General features: G+C 38.2%; 5 protein-coding genes, 1 long non-coding RNA gene and 2 pseudogenes across 8 annotated transcripts; 5 read left to right on the forward strand and 3 right to left on the reverse strand.

Annotated features, from left to right (window-relative positions):
• The first annotated feature begins 560 nt into the window (after positions 1-560).
• LOC120132893 (metalloendoproteinase 1-MMP-like) lies at positions 561-6,774 on the forward strand. Its single transcript, XM_039149586.1, has 2 exons — positions 561-601; positions 6,010-6,774. The coding sequence occupies exons 1-2, from the start codon at positions 561-563 to the stop codon at positions 6,617-6,619; spliced, it is 651 nt and encodes a 216-aa protein (XP_039005517.1). The 3' UTR covers positions 6,620-6,774.
• A 1,051-nt stretch (positions 6,775-7,825) lies between these two features.
• Positions 7,826-9,207, reverse strand: LOC120132891 (annotated as a pseudogene).
• A 604-nt stretch (positions 9,208-9,811) lies between these two features.
• On the forward strand, positions 9,812-11,354 carry LOC120132888 (UDP-glycosyltransferase 83A1-like). The gene is made up of 2 exons (XM_039149582.1): positions 9,812-10,375; positions 10,448-11,354. Exons 1-2 carry the CDS (start codon positions 9,895-9,897, stop codon positions 11,308-11,310), a joined length of 1,344 nt encoding a protein of 447 aa, XP_039005513.1. The 5' UTR covers positions 9,812-9,894; the 3' UTR covers positions 11,311-11,354.
• Positions 11,355-11,534: 180 nt separating this feature from the next.
• Positions 11,535-12,478, reverse strand: LOC120132940 (hyphal wall protein 1-like). The gene is made up of 2 exons (XM_039149618.1): positions 11,853-12,478; positions 11,535-11,766 (listed from the first exon to the last, which is right to left on the reverse strand). Exons 1-2 carry the CDS (start codon positions 12,476-12,478, stop codon positions 11,535-11,537), a joined length of 858 nt encoding a protein of 285 aa, XP_039005549.1.
• Positions 12,479-12,936: 458 nt separating this feature from the next.
• Positions 12,937-19,912, reverse strand: LOC120132895. 3 transcript variants are annotated; one of them, XM_039149589.1, is made up of 4 exons: positions 19,906-19,912; positions 13,498-13,699; positions 13,292-13,400; positions 12,937-13,168 (listed from the first exon to the last, which is right to left on the reverse strand). In XM_039149589.1, the coding sequence occupies exons 2-4, from the start codon at positions 13,689-13,691 to the stop codon at positions 13,124-13,126; spliced, it is 348 nt and encodes a 115-aa protein (XP_039005520.1). In that variant the 5' UTR covers positions 13,692-13,699; positions 19,906-19,912; the 3' UTR covers positions 12,937-13,123. The 3 variants fall into 3 exon arrangements, with proteins under 3 accessions (XP_039005520.1, XP_039005521.1, XP_039005519.1); XM_039149590.1 differs by lacking the exon at positions 19,906-19,912 and adding an exon at positions 13,770-13,902 and having other exon boundaries at positions 13,498-13,628; XM_039149588.1 differs by lacking the exon at positions 19,906-19,912 and having other exon boundaries at positions 13,498-13,902.
• Positions 19,913-20,595: 683 nt separating this feature from the next.
• On the forward strand, positions 20,596-21,490 carry LOC120132897. Its single transcript, XR_005517055.1, has 3 exons — positions 20,596-20,749; positions 21,174-21,307; positions 21,399-21,490. It is a non-coding gene; the product is annotated as an uncharacterized LOC120132897 (long non-coding RNA).
• Positions 21,491-21,576: 86 nt separating this feature from the next.
• LOC120132941 lies at positions 21,577-24,532 on the forward strand (annotated as a pseudogene).
• Positions 24,533-24,952: 420 nt separating this feature from the next.
• Positions 24,953-25,872, forward strand: LOC120132830 (probable alpha-amylase 2). The gene is made up of 2 exons (XM_039149517.1): positions 24,953-25,138; positions 25,416-25,872. Exons 1-2 carry the CDS (start codon positions 25,031-25,033, stop codon positions 25,632-25,634), a joined length of 327 nt encoding a protein of 108 aa, XP_039005448.1. The 5' UTR covers positions 24,953-25,030; the 3' UTR covers positions 25,635-25,872.
• The last annotated feature ends 1,384 nt before the right edge of the window (positions 25,873-27,256 follow it).

The following is a 27,256-nucleotide window of genomic DNA, read 5'->3' on the forward strand; positions in this document are numbered from 1 at the left end:
TTTGATAATGTCAAAAATAACTCCCAATATTTATTAAAATGATCATTTTGATCCTTTTTTAAGTTAAGTAACTTTAACGGTTAAAGGGATGATTGTTATCATTTGAGGTCCCGGACTCGAACATGACGTACAAGTGTATATGAATGTTCACTGTCAAATGACTGTGAGACTTTCGAATAGATATAATATTTATTTTGAATAATCGTTATATTGATAAATTAAAATTATAAATTAAATAAAAATTTGAAATTTACAGTTTTCAGACAAAATAAATACTTAACTCAACTTTAAATTTAATTATCGAATATAAATATATATTATTAATTATGTATGCAAATTAGATACAACCGAAACTGTTTTTTGAATTTAAATATTGTAATAAATTAAAATTAATTCTTGAAGCCTGATATTAAAGTGAGTGTACCATAACCAGAACCTAGAATGGAAGTAGCAGAACCTAGTAACTAACCAACTAACTAATACTGTGGGTATAAATAGTAGCAAAGCCAACACCAAACACTCACACTAAACATTAAGGCAATAACAGTTCATCTCACAGCATGCAAATGGCAGCTAAATTAACCCATAACCTTTTAGCGACATTTCTCATCTTCCTCGTGCTGCAACCATTTGCAGCCAAGTCCAGAACCGTGAAGCCCGAATCTCTTCAAACTCTCGACGAGCAAACCGGGAAGAAAGGAGGTTGCGGTGGCTCGACGGTCGGCGATTATAAATACTTCCCCGGAGACCCTAAATGGACAACCTTCCCGGTGACCTACGGCATCGTGCCTGGTTCCGTCCTGCCGCAGGGCTTGAATTCTAAAGAAGTGAACGAATCCCTGGAAGCCGCATTCAAAGAATGGGAAGTGTTGGAAATAAAACGCTCACACAAACAACTTTTATTGAAACTCAAACAAATATTACAAGAGTACTCTCACTCGAAAACAAGAACTACAACTCACTCTTATAAGACTTTGCTTCTTCACTCACTTAGAAGCTCTTAATTTTTCTTGATGCTTAAAACTAAAATGGGAAGGGGTATTTATACTACTCAAGAACAATCCTACACCACACAAATAAACTAATTTAAACCATTACAAATTCAACAAATATCTAACTCTCACCTAACTAAATTGATGTAAGCAATGACATCATTAATTAAATGATGTAAGCAATGACATCTTTAATTAAATGATGTAAGTAATGACATCAATTTAGTTTGGGTTTGGGTTTAGGCTCCCATAATGGATCAAGTTTATGATCCAACACCCTCCCTTAAACTTGATCTCGTGACCCCTAGTAGGTTCCTTAATCTTAAGAAGTCTTCGCTGGTCAGTGGCTTGGTAAAAATATCAGCAACTTGATCTTGTGACTTCACATATTCAACTTCCACATCTTTTCTTGCAACACACTCCCTTATATAGTGGTAGCGAATATCAATGTGCTTGCTTCGATCATGGAATACTGGATTCTTCGCTAAGGCAATGGCTGACTTGTTGTCGACACAAACCTTGGTAGGCTCTTCTTGTATCAAACCAATCTCCTTCAATAGATTTCTAAGCCAAATTGCATGACAAACACATGAGGTAGCAGCAACATATTCCGCTTCACAAGTGGATAATGTGACAATCGGTTGTTTCTTTGACATCCATGTGAATGCAATATCTCCCATGAAAAATACGAATCCAGTAGTGCTCCTTCGATTATCTATGTCTCCACCCCAATCACTGTCGCTATATCCAACAAGCTTGTAATCATTAGAAACTGAATAGAACAAGCCAAAGTCAATTGTACCTTTCAGATAGCGAAGAATTCTCTTTGCGGCTTTAAAATGGGTGGTTGTTGGGGATTCCATGTAGCGACTAACCAATCCAACTGCGTGAAGAATATCGGGTCTCGTGCAAGTTAGATAGCGTAGACTTCCTACCAAACTTTTGAAGAATGTTGGATCTACACTTTCGCCTTCTTCATGTTTGGTCATCTTGATCCCGTATTCTGCCGGTGTGCTTATTGGCTTACAGTTCTCCATCTTGAACTTCTTCAGTATCTCCTTTGCATAGCTTTCCTGTGAAATGAAAATTCCATCATTTTGTTGCTTAACTTCAATGCCAAGGTAGTACGCCATGAGCCCCATGTCTGTCATCTCGAATTCTTTCATCATCACATCCTTGAATTCATTAAACATGCTTGGGTTGCTTCCAGTGAAGATCAAATCGTCCACGTAGAGGCACACGATCAAAATATCTTCATCTTTGATCTTGATATATAGAGCATGCTCGTAGGGACATTTGTTGAAGCCATTCTCTTGGAAGTACTTGTCGATTCGGCTATTCCATGCCCTTGGTGCTTGTTTTAGCCCGTAAAGAGCCTTCTTCAACTTCAACACCTTGTCTTCATGCCCTTTGACTTCATAGCCCGATGGTTGCTGAATGTAAAGTTCCTCTTCAAGAACTCCATTTAGGAAGGCGGACTTTACATCCATCTGTTGTATCTTCCACTTGTTTTGAGCTGCCAAAGAAATGATTAGTCTGATAGTCTCCAATCGAGCAACAGGAGCAAATACCTCATCATAGTCAATTCCAGCCTTTTGACTATAGCCTTTAGCAACTAGCCTCGCCTTGTGCCTTTCAATCTCTCCTTTGGCGTTTTGCTTTGTTTTGTACACCCATTTGACACCTATCGCCTTATGTCCCTTGGGAAGTGAGGTAAGTTCCCATGTGTCATTCTTCTCGATGGCCTTGATTTCTTCGTCCATCGCATCTCTCCATTTCTTTTCTTGTACCGCTTCTTGAAAGCTCACTGGTTCACAATCGGCAAACAGACAAAATAATGTAAGATTATCTTGTCGTTCAGTTACCTCATAGAGATCTCTAAGGCTTCTTGTGCGTTGCACAACTCTTTCACTTTGACTCCCACTTGACGATGATGAAGGTGATGAGTCTCCTTGAGTGGTTGATGTTGGTGAAGTGGGTGGAGTTGCAAGCTCTTGTTGAGATTCATCTAGTTGCTCCCTCATTGTCTGCTCATCTTCTTCAAACTGAGGAAAGAAATTGAAGTCATCTGTATGGGAGTTAAAATCCCATTCTCCTTCTTCGTTGAAGACCACATCTCGACTAATCACAAACTTCTTATTGTCTGGATTGTACAACTTGTAGCCCTTCGAATTAGCATCATAGCCGATGAAGATAAAACTCTCGCTTTTATCATCAAGCTTCGTTCTTCTCTCGTCTGGTACGTGAACATGGGCTATACTTCCAAAGGTTCTCAAGTGGGAAATGCCAGGCTTTCTTCCACTCCATGCCTCTTGCGGTGTCTTTCCCCATACACTTCTTGTTGGAGATCGATTTGACAAGTAGACTGCACACGATACTGCTTCCGCCCAAAATTCTTTGGGTAGTTTCTTGCTTTTGAGCATGCTTCGTGCCATGTCGAGGATTGTTCTATTCTTTCTTTCTGCCACACCATTTTGCTGGGGGGATCTAGGAACTGTCATTGGTCGACGAATTCCATTTGCTTCACAGAACTCTTGAAACTCCCTGGAAGTAAATTCTCCACCTCGATCGGATCTCATGGCTTTGATCTTTCTACCGCTTTCTCTCTCCACTGCTGCTTTGAACTTCTTGAATACTTCAAAAACTTCTGACTTCTGTTTCAAGAAATATACCCAGGTTTTTCTTGAAAAATCATCAATGAAGAGAAGAAAATAGTTATTGTTACCGAGAGAACTTGGCTTGATCGGTCCACACATATCGGTATGGATGAGCTCAAGTGGCTTCTTAGCTCTTGTCTCTGACTCCTTTGGAAAGCTTTTCCTGAATTGTTTCCCGACTAGACACCCTTCACAGAGTTGGTCAGGATGGTTGATGTGAGGTAGTCCTTTCACCATCTCCTTCTTAGATAATAGCTCTAGACCTCCAAAATTGAGATGCCCAAATCGAAGATGCCAAAGCCATGATGCATCTTTGTAGCAAGCTTTCAGGTACTTTGCAACATCATTTTGTATGTTGATCAAGAACATTCTATTCTTTGACATCGGCACTTTAGCAATGAAGTTATTCTTATCATCTTTTATAGAAAGATTATAATTATTCATATGAATATCATAACCTTTCTCTACCAGTTGCCCTAAACTTAAAATGTTACTTTTCATATTGGGCACATAGTAGACATTTGAAATAAATTGATGTCTCCCATCTTTCAAACGGATAAGAATGTTACCTCTCCCTTTCACTGCTATTGTGGAATCATCTCCAAACGAAACATTTCCACTTACTGACTCGTCTAGCTCCACAAACATGTCTTTCCTTCCACACATATGATTGCTTGCACCACTGTCAAGATACCAGGAATTTGCTTGGCCACCATCAGTTTCCTTTCGTGCTAGAAGAAGAGTTTCTTTGCCATCTGTCTTTTCCTCCACGTAATTGGCCTTCTCCTCAATTTTGTTGTTGGGAGCTCTACATTCTGAAGCATAATGCCCAAATTTTTGACAATTATAACATCGAATTTGAGATTTGTCATACTTTGAGTTTGGATTAATTCTTCCACGGCCTCGTGTTGAGCTTTCTCCTTTCTCATAGTTGTTGTTGGAATTGTTATTGTTGTAATTCCAGCCTCGTCCACGACCTCGACTTCCACCTCGTCCATGGCCTCTACCTCTGCCTTGGCCACGTTGGTTTCTATCATTGCGTTGGCTCTCATGCATATCCTTGAGTTGCAGCTTGAGGAGTTGTTCAGTAAACTCATGCTTCTTTTTATGCTTCTCTTCGTATGCTTGCAATGATCCTTGGAGCTGTTCGATCTTCATTTCTTCCAAGTCTTTAGTTTCTTCAATCGTCACGACGATGTGCTCAAATTTGGGATCCAACGAACGGAGTATCTTCTCTATTATCCTCACATCGTCTAACTTTTCACCATTTCTTTTTAATTGATTAGAAACAGCTACTACTCTTGAGAAATAATCTGAAATAGACTCAGATGCTTTCATGTTTAAGGATTCGAATTCACCTCTTAATGTTTGGAGACGAACCTTCTTCACTTGCTCGGATCCTTTGTAAGAGGTTTGCAGCTTCTCCCACGCTTCCTTGCTAGAGCTTGCACTTGAAATCTTTTCAAAACCATCATCATCTAATGCTTGATAGATGAGGTAGAGAGCCTTCTTGTCTCTCTTTCTTGAATCCTTCAAAGTTGTCTTTTGATCTGGTGTAAGAGTAGCAAAAACATCATCATCCGCAGGCTCATTATAGCCTTTCTCTATGATATCCCACACATCTTGTGATCCAAGAAGTGCCTTCATTTTGATACTCCAATTGTCGTAGTTGTTGTTGTTGAGTGTCGGAACTTGGAATGGTGCCATACCATTTGCCATATCTCTCAATATAATGAGATTTTGTAAAATCCGATTGCACGGATGAATCCGGAACGATGAAAAAAAAAACTTTGGAGGGACTTGGACACCTCGGTCAAGGGCTCCAACTCGGCTGAATCGGCTCAACTCGGTGAGTCAACTCGATTTTCTGGCAGCAGTCTTCCGGCGGTGCGTGGCGGTGCGTCAGAACTCAGATTGAGAAAATTCTGGCGGCGGCGTATTCCTCTCGTCGAGACCTTCGATCTTTCCAACTCTCTCTGATGCCACTTTGTTGGAAATAAAACGCTCACACAAACAACTTTTATTGAAACTCAAACAAATATTACAAGAGTACTCTCACTCGAAAACAAGAACTACAACTCACTCTTATAAGACTTTGCTTCTTCACTCACTTAGAAGCTCTTAATTTTTCTTGATGCTTAAAACTAAAATGGGAAGGGGTATTTATACTACTCAAGAACAATCCTACACCACACAAATAAACTAATTTAAACCATTACAAATTCAACAAATATCTAACTCTCACCTAACTAAATTGATGTAAGCAATGACATCATTAATTAAATGATGTAAGCAATGACATCTTTAATTAAATGATGTAAGTAATGACATCAATTTAGTTTGGGTTTGGGTTTAGCGACATTTCTCATCTTCCTCGTGCTGCAACCATTTGCAGCCAAGTCCAGAACCGTGAAGCCCGAATCTCTTCAAACTCTCGACGAGCAAACCGGGAAGAAAGGAGGTTGCGGTGGCTCGACGGTCGGCGATTATAAATACTTCCCCGGAGACCCTAAATGGACAACCTTCCCGGTGACCTACGGCATCGTGCCTGGTTCCGTCCTGCCGCAGGGCTTGAATTCTAAAGAAGTGAACGAATCCCTGGAAGCCGCATTCAAAGAATGGGAAGGTGCTGTTCCTAAATTCGCGTTCAAAAAGGTAGACCCGGGCGACACCGCTGATATTAAAATTGTGTTCACTGCACTCGCCGGCTATTACTACGGTTTTGGTTATGCACCGCCGAATGGGAGGCTTGAAATTGACAGTGATCACACGAACTGGAGCACTGCAGCTACTCCAGCATGGAACCAACTAGACCTGCAATCTGGAGCCATGCATGAAATAGGACATACTCTGGGCCTTGATCATAGTATATATCATTCTGCAGTCATGAATGACACACTTATTTATGGAACCACCAAAAGGGTCCTTGACCCAGATGACGAGATCGGCATAAAGAATTTATATGCCTAGCTAGCGTACAAGAACTTGCTTCAGTGAACCTGGGAAGCTTAGTTATATCAAATAAGTGATGAACACAGTCTGAAAATTGGAATAGTAAGTGTTATTGTAAGCGCGAAGCAGTATGAAAAGTTTCTGAAATATTATTAAACTGGGATTGTCTATAACTGCTTTAGTAAGGTTATTTTTCTTCTTCTTAAGGGACACTTTTACCCCTCTAATAGATCTAATCTACCACTTTCACCCTATCGTATTTTTCATCAATTGAACCTTGAAGTTATTCAATTGCATCATTTTATACATTACCCCTAATTTAAAACGCTAAATTATAAACCTTAAGTTGATATAACATTTTAATAAAGATAAATTAACTATTTTAATAAAGATAGAAAATTATATTGTTACTATTCCGGTACATTTGAATTAATTTGAAAATTTAAAATAAAAACCTAAGGACCAAAAGGAATCCAATAAAAAATTAAGGGTTAAATTAATGAAATTGATAAAATCGAAAGAAAAAAGACATTCTGTATTTTAAATTTACCAAACAAAATATTATTAATTGCATATGCAAAATAACTTGAGCACAAAAATTAGATACCATCTAATCTGACTTTAATGAATTTAAATATTTTATAATAAATTCAAATTAATAGTTTATGTTTTAAATTCCCTCTGCTTTTAACAGCTCATGGTTTCTAATCACTGTGTATTACATGTCCTTAAATTTGGAGTAATTTTCTCCTTATTTTAAGTTAGCTGCCCTAAAACTTGTGTTTAGGATGCTTTGCATGTTTTAATATTTAAATGTATATAATAAAATAATATCTAAAATATTTTAAAAAGAAAATTAATTATTTTAAAACAAGTCTACGCAGAAATTATAAGCTTCACAACTCAAGCTGAAAATGACATTAAAAGGCATTATAAGATCCATAGAATATGAGTGCGCAGAAAGTTAAAAACAAAGAACTGTTCGTGTTTATTGATTAAAATGAATACAACAGTGTTCATGTACAAGCTTATGAACATGCAAGAAAATGATATCACTTGAGCCAGGAATGCAAGGGGATTTGATCGCACACATGAATACGGAACCTCCGATGATCTTCCGAATCCGAATAACATACGTTGAAAGAATCGACCATGAAAAGTATAGTGAAGGCTGATGAACATATTATTATCACATCTCTAGTTCATCTTCTTCTCTGTGCCGGATCCTGGAGACCGAGCTTTCCACCGTTCAGTTCCAGTCAAGCATGTCTAATAGCCACAATACATCTTCTTTAGAATTGGCAGCATCACATAAGTCCAGCTCAATGCCCAAAACATCCATGACACCGTCATTTCCATCTTCTGCGAAAAGCAAGGAGATCCATGCCCGGATTCCTGAGATAAAGGGATAATTGGGAGAGAAGACAAGGAAGTCGTAAGCTACAGCCCTCGAAGCTGTACGATCTATGTAATCAAACAGTGATTTATCAATTATACAAGCAATTTTATTTGGATCCTTCCGCCCCACAAGCACCGAAACACTAACAGTATGGCTCCAAGGAATGGTGAACCTCGGATCAACAGGAAAAGTCATTTTGTACTCAGGATCCTCAAGATGAAATTTGAGCATGTCACAGATTCCAGCCGGTGGGGTCTTGATTCCTCTCTGGAGGGCAGGACCCGGGACAGCTTCGGAGAAAATCAATTCATCTTCACTCCAAATGTCAATGAAGAATTACAATTCATCAAAAGAAATTCTTGGAGGGAGAAGTGTTCGCTGATGCTGTCGTTTACAAAACGTTTGATACAGTTTATAGTAGGTTACGGTAGGAGGATTTGGCCGTTTGCAAACCGAAGGCCATCTCTTTGCACGTACACATTTCCAAAAGTAATCATCTTTAGCTATGTGTCTCCATTGCTTACATACCATCATACAAGCAGCAAGGTCTACGCCATCTAAAAGGGAAAAAACAACCTTCAAAACTCTTCCAATGACATCGATGGATTGCAAAACGACCATCAGAAGCTTAATGATGATAATTTGCTCCAACAAATCGGAAAAGGTGTAAAAGAACTAAAAGATTATGTGCAGTAAGATGTCCATATTACGGAGCCTGAAACATTAAACGATGCATTCAACAGAAATGATAATATAAAGTGTATTGCAGCTATCTTCAAAACTAAATCATTCTTTCAGGCCACAAGGTCTGTCCTAAACAAGTCAGTGAAAGGATAAGAAACAGCAAATTTTCTCTTCCTCGAGTTCGATACTAGCATGTTGTACCGGATAACGACATGGCCGGGTCAAGAACCTCTAACTGGAAATGGAATTTGTACAATCTCAACTTACACCGATGCCGAAGCTAAAATCTATAATCTTAACCCAACTCAATTACATTTCCTTACCTACTGGCCAGATGCACATCATAATACACAAATGCGAAGAGTAAAACACAAGCATCAAGTGAACTTAAAGCATTCAATTTACCAATTTTAACACTTCAACGACATGATAAATCGCCAATTCAGTATTGAGCATGATTATTCAAAGTCACGTAGTTCTTTCAAGCTCTAGAATTCACACTAGTAAACCTAAAAGACAGATATTTCTGAGCTTAAAACTTCCAGCAGAAACCCAAGTTTACTTCAAACAACAAAAACAAAACCCAAATTCACACATATTTAACCCTAAAAATAGCGCCTAGTAAAAAAAAGGTCATAACTTTGACTAAATTATAGAAAGTAAAACAAATCCAGAGAAAAAAAAAATCAAACCCTGCTATTACATGATACGCAAAAAAAATCCAAACTTTCTAATTCATACACGAAAAATTCACTTAAAAAAATCGGAAATGGAGAAAAATAGAAATGAACAAACCACAGATCGAGAAGAAAGAAGTCAGAAGGTAGGGGGGGATTCGCAACTAATTAGCTAGTAAAAGTTATTAATTACCTGATTTATTGGTGGAAATTTGAGAGTAAAATATGTATGTCAGTTTGTACTAAATAATACGTTTCAAGTTATATGTATATGTATATGTATATGTATATGTATATGTATATGTATATGTATATGTATATGTATATGTATATGTATATGTATATGTATATGTATATGTATATGTATATGTATATGTATATGTATATATATATGTATATGTATATGTATATGTATATGTATATACGAGCCAGGATAAGTAGGATAGCATTGGAAATGGATGGTTGCCACAAATTGTTCCTATAAGTCAGATTGCAGGTTCTCACTTCTACCAAAAAAAATTTAACAGGAGCAAATGGGGAAACCACATGTTTTTGTTATCCCATATCCAGCACAAGGCCATGTCATTCCTCTCATGGAACTCTCCCAAAACTTGGTCGAACAAGGCATCAAAATCAGCTTTCTTAACACAGAGTTCAATCACAAGAGAGTGGTCGGTGCATGCGCCAAGAATGTCGCTGAAAGCGGCTTACTTCGTCTAGTTTCGGTACCTGATGGACTGGAAGACGGGGAAGACAGGAACCGGATAGGGAAGTTGAACGAAAGACTATGCGAGGTTATGCCTGGACAGTTGAAGGAGTTCATTCATAAGGTTAATGCATCGAATGATGATAAGATTTCGTGTGTTATAGCCGATTTATGCATTGGGTTCGCGGTCGATGTCGCGGCAGAGCTGGGGATTCCGACCGTGGGATTTTGGACCGCCTCGGTGTTTCAGCTAGTGTTGCTTCTTAGTATCCCAAAGCATATCGATGACGGATTGATTGATGAAAATGGTAAGTGTTTCAACTATGAAAATAAGTATATCACTAAATTCTCATTGCTTATTACTTAAATCTGTTATGCAGGCACTCCACTTCAAGACAAGATGTTTCAGTTGTCACCAACGACGCCTGCTGTACACACAACGAATTTCGTATGGCTTAACTTGGATGACTCTCCTTCAGCACAAAAAATTATGTTTGATTTCTTAAGGGAAAACAACAAATCTGTTGAAACAGCCGGTTTGGTACTTTGCAACTCATGCTTGGAACTGGAGCCTGAAGGGTTCAACATGGTTCCCAAAGTCCAACCTATAGGTCCACTTCCAGCATCCAATCGGCTCGGAAACTTGTCAGGGAATTTCTGGCCTGAGGATCCAACTTGTTTGCAGTGGCTCGACCGACAATCGCCCGGTTCAGTCATATACGTTGCATTCGGTAGTTTCACAGTTTTAGACGAAATCCAGTTCCAAGAGTTGGCTTTGGGGCTTGAGCTCACCAACAGGCCATTCCTTTGGGTCGTGAGAGAAGACACTACAAAGGGAAAAAACCATGGAGTTCCACCACAAGGAAAGATGGTAAGTTGGGCACCACAAGGAGCAGTTTTAGGACATTCTTCGATTGCTTGCTTTATAAGTCACTGCGGGTGGAATTCCTCCATGGAAGGTATCAGCAATGGAGTTCCCTTCTTGTGTTGGCCTTACTTTGCAGACCAGTTCCTGAACGAGAGCTACATTTGTGATGTTTGGAAGGTTGGATTGAGATTCAAAAGGGACGAAAGAGGGATTATCGGAAAAGAAGAGATTAAAAGCAAGGTGGAACAATTGGTTGGTGATGATAATCTCAGAACAAGAGGTGTTGAACTGAAGCAAGGGGTTGCCAAAAGTGTTGGTGAAGGTGGAAATTGTGATAAGATATTCAAGGATTTTGTTGAGTGGTTGAAATCATAGCATATATTTGTCTTTTCTCTATTATGTGCGTTATATTGTTTGATTATGAGATGTATGTATGTATTATTATACTGTATAAACAAAGAAAAGGTAATGGATTCTCAAATAATATCAGAAATCAAATGAAAATTTGAAATTTAGATGGATTCTCTGTACATGGTTATTCAGCTAACTTCAGCTCAACACATATATTTCTTTTATTCAACACCACTAATGTAACATCTTTAACTGAAGCAGCGGAAGCAGGAAAACCAGCTTGGACTTGTAGAGTTTTCGGGAGTTTGCGGTTTCGATTCTTCAGTACATTGCTCCGGTTTCGGTTCCGGTTCCGGTTCCGGTTCCGGCTCCGGTTCTGACTCTGGCTCTTGCTGCTCTTTTACTGACTGTGTCTTCATTTCTTGATTGCATTGGCGGATATTTACCGAGCTCAGCCTTCCAACTTCAGTGCCACTCAACCTGAAACGATTTCAATGATATATTCATGGAACTTATAAGCAAATAATTCAAGCTTTCAAATGGAGAAAATGGTGGTATTTTCTTACACGGGGAATGCGAAGGAAAAGGTGCTCTCATCAGAAAGGGCAGAGATGCTATTTGTGCATAAATTATGGACCTCAGCTGGGACTTTCATTTCATGGCTACGGTCATCATCCTTTGCAACTTCATTCGTTCCGACGGCCATCGTGGGCGTTTCTTTTGCTTCCGAACAATCATTGCTTACACTTTCCTCCATCGCCGCCATCTCTTCTAGTTCTTTCAGTGAAGGCATCACGCCGCCTTGGGTGATGATCTGCTCGTCTAACTTGGTAAACTCTCCTGTTTTATACATGGAAAGAAATTGTTCCCTGGAGAGGCTGTTAGTCCCAATATGAAGGCTGAACAATGATTCGTTTGAAGCAATGCTCCAGTCCGTTGCAGGTTTACTACTGAAAATCGACGACGGTATCCGATTCCGTATGTTACCCGCTAGTGCTTGTTCTTCATGCATGTTGTTATCCGAGGACTGCTCATTTGTAGTCGCCAATGGAACATTTAAAGGTGTCGATGACTCAATGAGTTCGGAATTCTCAAGGTCTCGGTTCGGAGAAGATGACGATGAACAAGAAGAAGATGACGAGCTTTCGTTCCTTGAAGGAGATTTGACTTGAACTCTATCATCAGTTCCCATTTTCTGTATCATAAAATGAAAACAACATGCAAAAACATCACATAGTTATGACAGAAGCACTTATTTTTCGATATAAATGAATCAAACTGCAAATAAACACACTTAAGATTCCTTTGAAAACCTTGTTGATATATGCAATCTGTCCCTTCTTTTGCTTAGAAAACTCAAAGATGGAAGATTTATGATTAGAAAACAATTAAGATTTGCATCATAGTTATAAAGCTAAAAATGGAAGGCAGAGAGAAGGTTTCGGGTTAGGTTCTTTGTGTTCGGTTTTGACTTTAAACCAGAATAATGATAATGTTAGGCCATTTTCTTCAACAAATTACAAAACCATATTTATTAACCATGCTAACAACATTTGGTTCAATGAGAACACAAGTCTTTAAATAGATTCTCTGGTTATTGTATCGATTGATTCTAATTATGGTTATTTATTCGGATATATTATAATGTTGAAAGGAAAATTAATGTTATTATTAGAATAAGATTTCACGTTCAAAAACTAGATGAAAGAAAATGAAAAAGATTACATCTCATGTATAGCATTGTTTTTGCTAGTGATTTATAGGCATGAACACCGTTTCAGACAAATTCAGCAGGCTCAAGAATCTATCTGGTTTTAAGCTCTCGAAACAGCAACCATCAGTTCTGAGAAAGGCCATTATCTTGTACACGCAATTCATGAATCTGCAACATCGAAGAACACGATAAATAACTTGAAAAAAAAAACTTCACAGATTACAATCTTGAATTGGATGCAAAAGGTGGCTCAAGAGCAGATTAAAATCTTGAATAAGCTTCGAAAAATACCTTAGTTTGATTTATACTAGGTGGTAACAGTGAACCTCCAGCTTTCCTGTTTCTTGCAAGTAGACCTTTTGTAACAGGCGACATCATAGAATCAGTCGGACTTCTATACCTGAAACAAACCAGTAAAAGAAGAAACAATTTACACATTGAAATTCAAGAAACTGATAATGATTTTGAACATATATATATACTTAAGAGTTGCATACCTTTCCGGATACTTGAATGCTTTCGGGACTTTAAGCCTGTCCGGGGTGCATGTTTTTCGCAAATCTTTGCCTGAATCCTGAGGATTCTCATCAAGTTTCTGGTCCTGGAGTGGTGGGGTATTCTCCAACCCACCATTTTCAGGCCGAGTTGAACTGTTAAAAGGCTTTTCAATCGCTTGCTCCACCATTTCCATGCATGTTTCTCGCAAAATTTTTCCTGAATCTTGAGGTTTCTCATCAAGTTTCTGATCCCTGAGCGATGGGGTATTCTCCAATCCACCATTTTCAGGCAGAGTTGAAATGCTAAAAGGCTTTTCCATCGCTTGCTCGGACATTGAAATGAGAGATGCTGCTTTGCACTATGAAATCAATAAAAAAGGTTTTATAACAAAGCCTTGAATTGAAGTGAGGCTGAACAAATGGATATATAGGATCGAAAGCTTTGAATTAAAGTATGTTTAAATAAAATGGAGAGTTTGGAGGGATTGTAACGGTCTCATTTTGAGGGCCCCTACTAGCCGTTGAGATTTAAATAAAGTTGAATTTGGAGTTTTTGGTTAGAGATTATTTAGGGACTAAATACAAAATTATTAATTACTTATTATATTAACTTCTGACACCAAAATGAATGAAAGGTTCCTTCACTATAAAAAAAAAAAAAAGAGAGAGATAAAAGCTTCGGTGTTTTGCCATTTCACCAAGACACAAAAGGAAACTAACAGTCTACAATCTACATTAATGGCGAATTACAACCAAATATATAACACAAATTCACAACCTGAAATTCTAAATGCTGCAACGCAAGTAATCTCACTGCCATAATTTGGAGTTGCCACCTTGTTTTTACTCGATAAGTGCTTGTCGGTTACAATAACAAAAAGAATCAAAGCAAAACACATGCTTGATACTAGCTTGATAGAAGCCATCGGACTCATAAGGGCCAGGATGGTTTTCGAAGTCCATTTGCATTGGCGTTGTTATTCTAGGATCCATCACTGTTTTCCTCGGAATCATCATCTTCATCACCATAAGACATTAACTGCATCAAGGTGTCTGAAACAACCAACAAAATTTGGTAAGTAGTAAAAGTTCACAATTCAAGAAACCATTTACTAGAACAAAAATAGCCACTTTAGAAATCAATCCTACCAGGGACAGCATCAAGTTTAGCTTTACTGTTAGCTTTGTTCTTGTCATGCGATTTCCCAGGTGTTGCGGAAGACGGCCAGCGGATAGAGCAAAATCGCAACTGATAATTTGAGAAAATAAAAATGAAGATAAAAGAGACACAAATTTTACGTGGAAAACCCCTGAATAATATAGGGTAAAAACCACGGGCAACGGTAGAAGAATTTCACTATGAGAAAATAGGAATTACAACTTCTCTCGATCGACCAAGGAGAAAACAATGATAATTCTCTCTTGATAAAAAGGAGAAAATAACTCTCAAGAAACTCTCTAAATTCTCTCTAGTATTGGAAGAAAGCTAGAATGCTTTAGGATGGTTTTGAAGCTAAATGAGCTAGGGTATTTATAGTAGAAGCTTTAAGGACTAATCTTATAAATACCCTAAAGTACAATGACTAATTTTAGCAATTTTACCATACAAAAAATCAACAAGAATGTGCTGCCACCGAATTCCACTAAATTCATGCACATTGGAGCTGCCAAATTTGAAAAACAAATTTGCAGCAAAGTATGACTTTTATTTTTCAACAATCTCCCACTTGAAGATTTGATTTGAACAATCATATCTTCACATCATTCTTTCTACCTTGTACCTTCATGTTGCTTATGTCTCTAACAGGCCACAAGAGGATCGACACCAAGTAAATTTATCAGCGTTGATCGCCTTCGTCATGAAATCTGTTATGTTGTCTTTGGTATAGATCTTCTGCATATCTACTGTCCCTTCTTCCACCTTTTCACGAATGAAATGGTATTGAACTCGTATGTGTTTTGTCATTGAATGAAATGCTGGATTCCTTGCTAGATGCAAGGCGCTTTGACTGTCACAAAACAGAGAGACATACTCTTGATTGTGCCCAAGCTCCTCCAATAACATCTTCAACCAAATTGCTTTTTTACTGGCTTGTGTAGCTGCTACATATTCTGCTTCTGTTGTGGATGTAGCCACAACTGACTGCAACTTAGAAACCCAGCTTACAGCTCCATCAGCAACTTTGAACACATATCCTGTTGTAGATTTGCTTTTATCCAAATCCCCTGCATAGTCAGAATCTACATACCCATTGATTAGTAAGTTTGATCCTCCGTAACATAATGCAATATTTGAGGTCCCTTTGATGTATCTCAGGATCCTCTTTATTGTATTTCAATACTCTTTGCCTGGATTCGACATGTACCGACTAACCACTCCCACTGCTTGTGCAATGTCTGGTCTTGTACATATCATAGCGAACATTAAACTTCCCACTGCTGATGCATACGGTACTCGAGACATCTCCATCCTCTCTTCTTCACTGCTAGGACTCATACTGGAGGATAATTTGAAGTTAATAGGAAGAGGGGTAGAAATTGGCTTACAATCTTGCATGTTGAATCGTGACAAGATCTTCTTTAAGTAATTCTTTTGTGAAAGCCAAATCTTCCTATTACTTCTGTCTCGTTGAATTTGCATCCCTAGAATCTTGTTTGCTGATCCCAAGTCCTTCATTTCAAATTCTCTAGCCAGTTGTGCCTTCAATTCTTCAATATGATCTTTGTTGGGTCCTGCAACCAACATGTCATCTACATACAACAGCAATATAACAAAATCGTTATCACCAGACCTCTTGAAATAAGCACAAGGGTCTGCGTTAAGTCTGTTGTATCCAAGGCACATAATGAAGGAATCAAATCTCTTATACCAACACCTCGGCGCCTGCTTTAGACCGTACAGAGATTTGTTCAACCTACAAACCAAGTTCTTCTTTTCTTTTTCTTCAAAACCTTCAGGCTGGAGCATGTAAATCTCTTCTTCAAGATTTCCATGAAGAAAAGCTGTTTTAACATCTAGCTGCTCTAGATGTAAGTCCAATGTAGCACACATTAACAAAACTACTCGAACTGTTGTTAGTCGAACCACAAGAGAAAATATTTCATTGAAATCAATACCTTCTTTTTGAGCATATCCTTTGACCACCAGTCTTGCACGATACCTCTCAACTTGATCGTCACCATTTCGCTTGATTTTGAAAACCCATTTGTTACCAATTGGCTTCCTTCCTTGTGGTAGTGGCACAAGGTCCCATGTATTATTTTTATGAAGGGCTTCAATTTCTTCTTGCATCGCCATCATCCACAGTGAAGCATCTGAGCTGTTTATTACCTCCTGGTATGTTGATGGCTCACCGTCCTCTGTTAAAAGGCAGTATGCAATATTACCTTCTATAACATAATCTGAGTGCCAATTGGGACGTCTTCTCACATGATCTGATTGACGAGTTGTTGGAGCTTCAGAACTCTCTGGTTCTTGTTCATCATGTGCTGGTTCTACTTCAGAAGAATTTCTTTCTTCAAACTCTTTTTCCACATGTATCTGAGTAGTCTCTGACTTTTCATCGCTATCATCGTCTTCTTTTCTTTGTAGTTTATCTTCTACAAAGATAACATCCCTGCTAATGATCACTTTGTGGGCAGTGGGATCCCACAAGCGATACCCTTTGACTCCATCAGCATACCCCAAGAATTTGCATTTCATGTATTTTGGATCCAGCTTTGAGATTTCTTGGGAGTTGTACATCACGTACACAATACTTCCAAATATATGGAGGTTTGAATAATCAGCTGGTTTACCAGTCCACATCTCCATTGTTGTCTTCGTGGAGCCCGATTCACCAAATAACAGGCGGTATTGGTTGCTTCTGCCCAGAATGATTTTTCTAGGCCTGCATCCCTCAACATTGCTCTTGTTCTTTCTAACAAGGTTCTGTTCATCCGCTCTGCCACTCCATTTTGTTGAGGAGTGTTCGCCACTGTGAACTGTCTTTTGATGCCTTCTTTCTTGCAAAAGTCATCAAATTCTTCGCTTGTGCATTCTCCTCCATTATCTGTTCTGAAACACTTGATCTTATTTCCAGAATCAAGTTCCACCCGTGCTTTGAAGTTTTTGAAAGTTGAAAACACGTCTGACTTCTTCTTAATAGGGTGCACCCAACATCTCCTGGAGTATTCATCAATAAATGAGACAAAGTATTTTGCTCCACCTAGGGATGTTACTGGTGCTTGCCATACGTCAGAGTGAACCAATTCTAGAACACTTTTGCCTCTAGAATTTGATGTGTTTAATTTCAACCGGTGTTGCTTACTTGTTATGCAATGCTCACACAAAGTAAGTGATACCTTTGTTAAGCCTGGAAGTAGCTTTTGCTCCACAAGGACTTTCATTCCTTGTTCTGACATGTGTCCAAGTTTCTTATGTCATAGGATTGCAGAATCTGAACTACATGAGGCAACAGAGGCTTCTGCTTCTAACAATGTGTTTCCCTTCAGCATGTACAAGTTTGCAGCTATCTTTTCACCTTTCAGTACCACAAGCGCTCCACGGAACACCTTCATAATTCATTTCCGTGTTTCAATCTTGCTAGCATTATTATCCAACAATCCGTAGGATAATAAATTTTTCTTCAGACCTTTCACGTGCCGCACATCTCGAACAACTTTAATTGTTCCATCATACATCTTCAATTTGATGGTTCCCACACCAACGATCTCTAAGGCATGATCATTGCAACTATACACAGATCCTCCTAAGACAGGTTCATAATGATGGAACCATTCTCTTCTTGAGGTCATGTGATATGTCGCTCCCGAATCAATGAGCCATATATTTGCAAATCTTTTTCTGCCTTCCACGGTTGTTGACGCTTCACAGCATATAGCATCTCCATCATCTGAAGTGTTTGCGGTATTGCCTTGTGGATTGAAGTTTTTATTTAGACTCCAACAATCCTTCTTCAAGTGACCCTTCTTTCCACAGTGGTAGCACTTTAAATTCTTCTTGCTCCTCGACTTCGATCTACCATGTTTATGACTGCTGCTTTGGCCACGTTCTGTTGATCTCCCTCTCATCGTTGTCAACGCTTCTGCTTGTTGCAGATTTACTTGTCTGTCTTCCTTGTTCTTGCGCCGATTTTCTTCTTGTAGAACAGCAGCTGCAACGTCATCGAAGACTAGACTGGTGGCATTACTGTTTGTCAAGTTGATGATGAGTTGATCATACAAATCCGGTAGACTTTGAAGTAGAAGTTCATCACGTTCTTGTTCTCCTATTTTACAGCTTAAAGATGTAAGCTGAAAAAATAAAGTGTTCAGTGTATTTAAGTGCTCCGTCACTGAAGTAGATTCTAGCATACGGAGAGTGTACAATTTTCTCTTAAGGAAAATTTTATTGTGCAGCGATGTGGCCTCGTACAGTTTGGTGAGATGATCCCATATCTCCTTAGCTGTCTTTTTCTCCTCGATGCTTGACAATACTTCATCTGCTAATGCTAGATGAAAGTTTGCCATAGCATTCCCGTCCATTTCGATCCATTTGTTGTCATCTGTGAAATCTACCGGCCTTTCATTGATAGATGCTAGACACCCGTCTTTCCTCAGGATGGCCTTCATCTTCAATTTCCACAATGAGAAATTTCTCCCATTGAATTTTTCAATATCAAATTTCGTTGCCATAGCTTCTTTTACGGATAGCTCCCACTATTTCACTATCGTGAATAGTTCTCTGGAACTTTCAAAGAATGAGTAATACCTTCTTACTTTCTTATGTTGGATGATCCACCTTTTGGTGGCAACCACAAAGACAATAAGCATATATTACATACTCTAATCTAGCTCGGATACCAATTGTTGCGGAAGACGGCCATCGGATAGAGCAAAATCGCAACTGATAATTTGAGAAAATAAAAATGAAGATAAAAGAGACACAAATTTTACGTGGAAAACCCCTGAATAATATATGGTAAAAACCACGGGCAACAGTAGAAGAATTTCACTATGAGAAAATAGAAATTACAAATTCTCTCGATCGACTAAGGAGAAAACAATGATAATTCTCTCTTGATAAAAATGAGAAAATAACTCTCAAGAAACTCTCTAAATTCTCTCTAGTATTGGAAGAAAGCTAGAATGCTTTGGGATGATTTTGAAGCTAAATGAGCTAGTGTATTTATAGTAGAAGTTTTAAAGACTAATCTTGTAAATACCCTAAAGTACAATGACTAATTTTAGCAATTTTACCATACAAAAAATCAACAAGAATGTGCTGCCACAGAATTCCACTGAATTCACGCACATTGGAACTGCCAAATTTGAAAAACAAATTTGCAGCAAAGTATGACTTTTTTTTTTCAACACCAGGAAGTGTAGATGACGCGAACTTGGGTGGAGGTATGTTTAACTATTAACTTGGGAAATTTTCTTTCTTGACATGTTAAAGAGACTGCTTTTCGAGCTCCCAAAAGCAAGCATGCAACAAGTATCAGATACGGGTCATCTTCCTCATGTTGAGAAGCCTCACTGTCTAGTAAAATTGATTGCCGAGTTTGCTCGAGTCGGTAGTTGTGGAGAGTGAGAACCAAACTGCACAGATAAGCAGAAGATGTTTTTCCAGTGTTCACTACATTTTTTCTAGTTAGTTTCTCGGGTGCATGAAAATGTGAAACACTTACGTTCAACTTGTGTACAAGTAAAACAAAAAGGGGAAGGGAAAAGTATATGATATAAATTCCAATTAGATTTCATTCTGTTAAATCATTTTTATTACACGATCAAATAAAATTTAAATTACGAATTCAGATTCCAATTACATTTCTATTAAAGTAAAAGGTTATCTTTTTTTGAATTAAGATTGTTGGGTTGATTGGGAAATAATTATTATCCAAAAGAATTGCTTTTCCCAATCTTTTTGAGCTTTCTTTTGCTTTTGATTCGTTCCGTCTCGTCTTTTAAGAGATAATATTGGTCCACCAAAATTAGTGTGACAGTCAAACCGCATGAACATGCAATAAATAATAATTACTATAAATAATATTTCATGCATATCTTAAAAAAAGTCGCACTCCACTTTCTCTACCATAGAAACTACCTGACCCATTCTTCTCTCTTACATTTTCTTGTTTCCCCTGCAAATGCTGATCTCCAAGACCGAAATCCCATTGTCATTTTCCCTTTCGCCAATCACAAAACTCGACCCTTAATCAAATACAATGAATTGAATTCCCAGAACTCTTTCCACCTCGGTACATATCAGGTTTGCACTTTCTTTGTTACACGTTTTTATTTGTTCTACATGATCCAATGGCTTGATTTGATGCATTGAAATATTCTCTTGACGGGGCTTTTGTTTTGTCTTCAATACTTTTGTTTCTGCTACAATTGGTTAGTTTACATATATCCCAGTTAATGATTTTATCTGTGATCTTCATTATGGTTCATTGGCTTCTGTGAATAAATGTATGATAACGTTTACAACATGGGTTTTAATTTATCTCTTCTGTCTTTTTTACTTCTTTGTTGTTCTAGAAATTGTTATTTGTTCTGATCCAAGAAAGATATTGTTATTTGTCTATGCTGATTTTGAGATCTTTATTGATTTGTTCATGAAGCAATTACTTTTGGTTTTGTGCAGTTCTGTAGGTTGCTAAAGTTTTTATTTTTTTATTTTATCTTGACAGAAAGAAAAAATGGGTGCTTTTTTAAAGCCAAGTTCAGCCTCTGGGATGCTTCTTCCCCAGTCCCCTGTTGTTTCTCTAGGCAGACCACTTGGGCAGTTTCCTTTAATCTTGGGAGGCTCTTCTAACAGGAAAAGGTTCTTTATTTTTTATGTTCAAGCTCCATACTTATTTGGTAAGGTGGGGCTATCAAATCATTGATGGAAGAAGATGATGTTGTTGTTGCAGGAGGAATTTACTTACCGGCAATTGGCGGTGCGGGCGGAGAATAATTGCTGCCTCAAATAGGGTGTGTGTACTGATGCATATTGGATTATTGTCATTGGTTCTTTTTCTGATAAGTTGGGGAGTGTATGCTAAAAGTTTTGATTTCTATGGCAGGGTAATTCCAATGACACTTTCGCCGATGACGAGTGTTAGAAGTATGAATCTGTGAGTGATTAGTGTGGGCATCAGCATTGCTCATTCATGCAGCTTAGTAATTCTAGAAGTTTGCTAGAAGCTAGGGTTGTTTGTAATCTGTTGAGTTTGTTATATGTCAGTTACAAGACTGTTAAAGAAATAACAAATCTGTAATGCTGTATATAAGGATGTAAGGAGAGCTGATCAATACAATCAACTTACTTCATTCAATTTACATGTATTCTTGTTAGTCATTTACCATAGTAGCTCAACAATGAGGATGGTTATATGTCAAGGCGAAATAAAAAATTGGAGGCGAAAAAAGACAGGTTAACTGAGACGAAAAGAGCTTTTTTCTGAGACTAAGGCCAGAGGAGAAGCCCTTGAAAAAGAAAGAGATCAATTGTTTGAAGATTTTTCTTCTTCGGAGGCTAAACAGAAGGAAAATGTGGCTTCCATTTTGCATGACAAGGAATTGGTTGTTTCGGAACTGGAGTTGGAGAAATCTCTGCTCCATCAGAAGCTGCAGGAGTCAGTGGGAGAGAAATCTGCCTTAGAATCTAAGTTGGTTCTTGCAAAGCAAGACGCGGTTGATCTTGCAGTACAAGTTGAAAAGTTAGCGGAGATTGCTTTCCAACAGACCACATCTCGTGTATTAGAAGATGCCAAGCTGAGGGTTTCAGCTGCAGAAACATTGGCTGCTGAGTCAGCTTTTCAAATTGAAGATCAAATAAGAAAATCGACCGAAGGTACTATATCCTTAATTATTGAGGAGTCCAGAGATGCAATAAAAGAGGCTCTTGATGTGGCAGAAAACGCCAGTGAGCAGGCTAAGAAAGCTATTGCAGCATTTACTGATGGTATAAATCCCATTGATGCTATTGCTTCTGTTCAATCTGAGAATATTAAGTTACAAGGTGCTGTCAGTGATATAGAAGCTCAATTACTGGTTTCGAAAAGTGAGTTTGACAGGTTGAAACTGGAGCTGCAAATGGCCCAAGAACAAGCAAGTGCAGCTGAACTCCGAGCTAGTAATGCCGAGAAGGCATTGCTTGAATTCCAAGACTTGAGAAGGAAAAAGGCTCTTGAGCAGGAAGAGGATATTAGGTCTTTATTGGAGAAAATAAATAAATAAGCAGAAGAGAGAAAGAATGCTTTGTCCAAGGCTTTTAACGCCGAGTTGCAAAGCATCAAGGCTGCTGTTGATGCTGCCAAAGACAACGTACTCGAGAGAAAATGCTTACATGAAAAGGTGTGAAGCCTTGCAGAGGTCACTGAGTACATCAGAAAGTGCTTTAAAGATGTGGAGACAAAGAGCAGAGATGGCACAGTCATTGTTATTGAAGGAAAGATCAGAAAAGGACGAAACCGGAGACGACGTCTATGTTTCTAACAGTGGGCGAATAGACCTTTTAAATGATGATGATTCACAGAAATGGAAACTTCTGAGTTGTGGTCCACGTAAGGAGATACCTCCGTGGATGGCGAGAAGGATATGGAGTATCCGTCCCAAGTTTCCTCCTCGAAAGGCTGACATTTCTAAAGCCTTAAGGTCCAAGTTTAAATCTTTGGAATTGCCCAAACCTGATAAGGTTTGGTCTATTGCTGAAGAAAAGGTTAGAGAAGGTGATATTCTTGTTGAACATGTTATGGAAAAAGAGGTAATAGAGAAGAAAAGGAAAACTTTGGAACGAGCACTTCAACGAAAAACAGTTCAATGGCAGCGGACTCGAGATGAAACAAAATTTGGTTAGTTTTCCTTCTTCTTTTCTTATATGTACTTTTTATCATTCTTATGTCAATTTTGAGAAGCAGGGTTATATTTAATTTGCATTAGAATTTGAAACACAATGCAGAGCCAGGAACTGGAACGGGACGAGAAATTGTGGTGAGTTGTTGGTTGGATATACTTGTTCTTGGTTCATATTTCATGATACTGACTAACAGAGGCTTCATGATTTTAACTTAGAGATGAGATATCTATAAATATTTTATCCTGGTCAAATGTCCATTACGTCTGGAAAAAGAAATGATTTTATTTGGCTACTATAGAACTTAAATCTTAATTTGTTGGTCTTCAAGTTCCAAGGTTTCAACTGGGAAAGCTGGAGAAGGCAATGGTACGAGGAGTTAGCTATCAAGGCTGTTGATTTATCTCAAACGGGGATTACTGCAGTCTGGCTCCCACCACCAACAGAATCTGTTGCACCCCAAGGTAAACCTTCAATAGTTTCCTTTGTTCATCTACTATTATCTTATTTTTCACCGGAATCGCGGCTCATCTGAAATTTAAGCCATTCTATCACTTCTGATAGATTAAATTGTCATTCCAGTCTTCCAGATGACGTACCGTGTATGCATGTGGTTATTCTGGAATGGAGGATAATGTTATGGTCATGTTATGATCATGTTGCAATGCTAATGATCTGTTTCTTTTTCTCCCAAGGGACATTCATATTGTGTTTTGCAGACTGTTATAAGTTATATGGAATAAAATGCAGGTTATATGCCTTCTGATCTTTACAACTTGAACTCCAAATATGGATCTGTTGAAGACCTGAAATCTTGCATAGAGGAAATGCATGCTCAGGACCTTTTGGTATGTGGAGCAATTTTTATGAATAGTAAGCTTTACTTGTTAATCCTTGGGTCAACTTTCTTCTTGCTTCAGACATTTTCATTTTCGTTGTTGGTTCAAAGTCTATATATGTATGTGCATTATTCAGAAATTCTTTAAGGTGGGTAATAAGAAAGAGTTCGGAACAGATGCTAGTACCATTTTGACTTTTGAGCTAATCTTATATTCCTGAAAGGCCATGAAACCTCATCTTTCTTCTTGGAAGTTGCATAGATGATACTTGTATGGTGAGGTGAAACTTAAATTGTGTTGCCTATGTATGCAGGCATTAGGAGATGTCGTGCTTAACCATCGATGCGCTCATAAACAGGTAATCATTTAATCTTACCTGAGAAATATGAATTTTTTTTTGGTCTGATTTTGTTTGAGACAATAGCAAACTTCATTTTCCTGAAGCCTGCCTAATCTTCTTGTCATGGTTATTTTCAAAATTAAAACTCCTTTGGTTGGTCTGGCATTTTATCGAAATAGATCTTATATTGGGACTTTTGGAAAGTTATTTCAACTCTCCAAGTGATGATATCTGAAATTTTACCCCTTCAATTTATGTCTAGCTGGTCATATTCATTGCAGAAAGGAGTTATATTTTGGTTGTTTGGTCAACAAGGTTTTGTTACCGAACTCATTATTCGAATTTGTTTAATCGGCTTCACAAATTGTGCAATGTGCAACATGATTCACATTTTTATTCAGAAACCCTCCCTCGTTCATGTTTTGTGCCTCTTGGTCTTTCTGGTGACTAGATTTAAGTCCCATGTGCTTCCTTGTTCTCTTGATTTATATAATCTTTTCATAGAATAGAATTACCCTAGTCCCTGCAATGATATATGGGACTTTGTTTACATGTCTAGATGCTCATCGACAACGGATAGTCAACTGGATCAATGCCACTGGTGGTACTTCCTCTGCTTTTGATGTCACGACAAAGGTATTCCTAAATAGTTTTCGACCCTTTTTGAGAAAGAAAATACTAAAAAAACCTTAAGTGTTTGGACAAGCCAAGTGAGGCAAGGCCTCTGCCTGCCTGCCGCCCTTTTGCTTCACCATTGTCTCAAGTTGAATACATATTCGGTTCACTTTTTTCAAGTGTTAATGTCCATGTCCATAATATGTATACAACTTGACCAAAATAAGCCTCGAGGAAAAATTGTTGTCACGTAGGTGCATGCTTTCTCTAACTGCAGACAAATAATTTGCCACTGCAGGGGATACTCCACTCTGCTTTACATGGCCAATATTGGAGGCTGATAGATCCTCAAGGAAAACCAACCGGAGTAATGGGATGGTGGCCTTCTCACGCTTGTACGTTTCTAGAGAACCATGATACAGGATCTACCCAGGTACTCCCTGTATCGCTCACGGACATGCATACATTCAAACGTAAATACACATTACACAAACTCGGAGCAGTACCATCTTTCTGAGTGCCATAATAGGTATACTTCTAGCGGAGCTAAAAGAAACTTGTAAGGTTCAGTAGCTTTCATGTATCACTCTGAGGGCTAAACTCTCCTATGTAGTCCAGTTTAGTGTATAACTAATCTCAAAGGAACATCCGAAAGATTGAATGTAGTGCTTTGAGATCACGATAAAGCTTCCGTTGTCATGTCTTAACTTCAAATCCTGAGTGTGATTATCGGAAAATGACTTTTCTGCAAGTTTCAGTCCAACTCGATCTGAGCCTTGGTACATCTCAGTCATATCAGCTCATGAACTTGTCATATCGGCAGTGGAAAGTTACCAACTGTTTGAGTTTCATTTTAGGGTCACTGGCCCTTTCCCCGCGATAAGCTTGGACAGGGATACGCTTACATCGTGACGCATCCCGGAACTGTAAGTTACCTGTCATCAAAACTGCCCTCTGATTCTAGAGACAGACACATGAACAGAAATATCAAGGATGGACATGGCTGAATTACAGATTGCATACTTCTAATGCACTTCTTTCAATATGTTGCAGCCTGTATTATTTTATGACCACTTATATGAATTCGGCCTGCGCGATGTCTTGACGGAACTAATAGAAGCTCGAAGACGAGCCGGGATCCACTGCCGAAGTTCTGTTAAAATATACCATGCCAATAACCAAGGGTACGTAGCTCGGGTCGGCGACACCCTAGTGATGAAACTAGGACATTTCAACTGGAATCCTTCAAAGGAGAATCAGCTGGATGGTAGCTGGCAAAAGTTCATCGATAAAGGACCGGATTATCAGATTTGGTTAAGGCAATAATCTCAAGCCAAGCCAGCAATAATCTCTACTTATATTATTAAACGAATAACGGCAATTGTACACGAAAACCGAGAGAAACAAGTCCGCATCGACAACGATATCGATCTCTGCAATGGCAGCATAGAACCTTGAACAAGTCATGGAATAAGAGATGAGGTTATCAGTTTGGTTCAAGTCAATAAATCTGATGCATTGATTTCAGCCATTTTTTTATTATCATTTAATACCAATGTTTACATTTTGCTAAACTTAACCATACCGAGTTAAGTTAGTTCCAAGTTTAGTAAGCTTAACTATGTATATTTTATGGGTTACTTTAAATCAAATATATTTCCATGGGACCTTTTGCAATATATGTATATCTCCACAGGGACCCTATTCCTTTAACTAAAAATAAAAGGCAATATATAAGAAAAAGGAAAAGGATGATGGCCCCGCGTCCAGTCCTCTTATCATACCACGTGAGAAAATCTAAATAAAGCTTAAAGTATCTATTATACTATTACAGTATAGGGTAAAGTACACAAATTATCCCAAAATATAAAATATTATTTTATTAAATCTCTGAACTATTAAAAGTTAAAAAATGACAATCTAACTATATATTCTAAACTCGTAATTTTCCGCGGCGGCTATCTAAGTTGGACGTTAACATGATGATTGAGACATGATAGTCGCTTAAGATTCTAGGATGAAATTTTATCATATCATTATCAGTAGTTAACGTTCAACTCAGAAGACCGTCAATTTTTTAACGAAAAATACGAGCTTAGAATGTAATGAATAATTGGATGACCATCTTATAACTTTCAA

The sequence above is a fragment of the Hibiscus syriacus genome, unplaced genomic scaffold (genome assembly GCF_006381635.1).
Source record: "Hibiscus syriacus cultivar Baekdansim isolate YM2019G1 unplaced genomic scaffold, ASM638163v2 tig00110570_pilon, whole genome shotgun sequence".
In the NCBI taxonomy this organism is placed as follows: Eukaryota; Viridiplantae; Streptophyta; class Magnoliopsida; order Malvales; family Malvaceae; genus Hibiscus; species Hibiscus syriacus.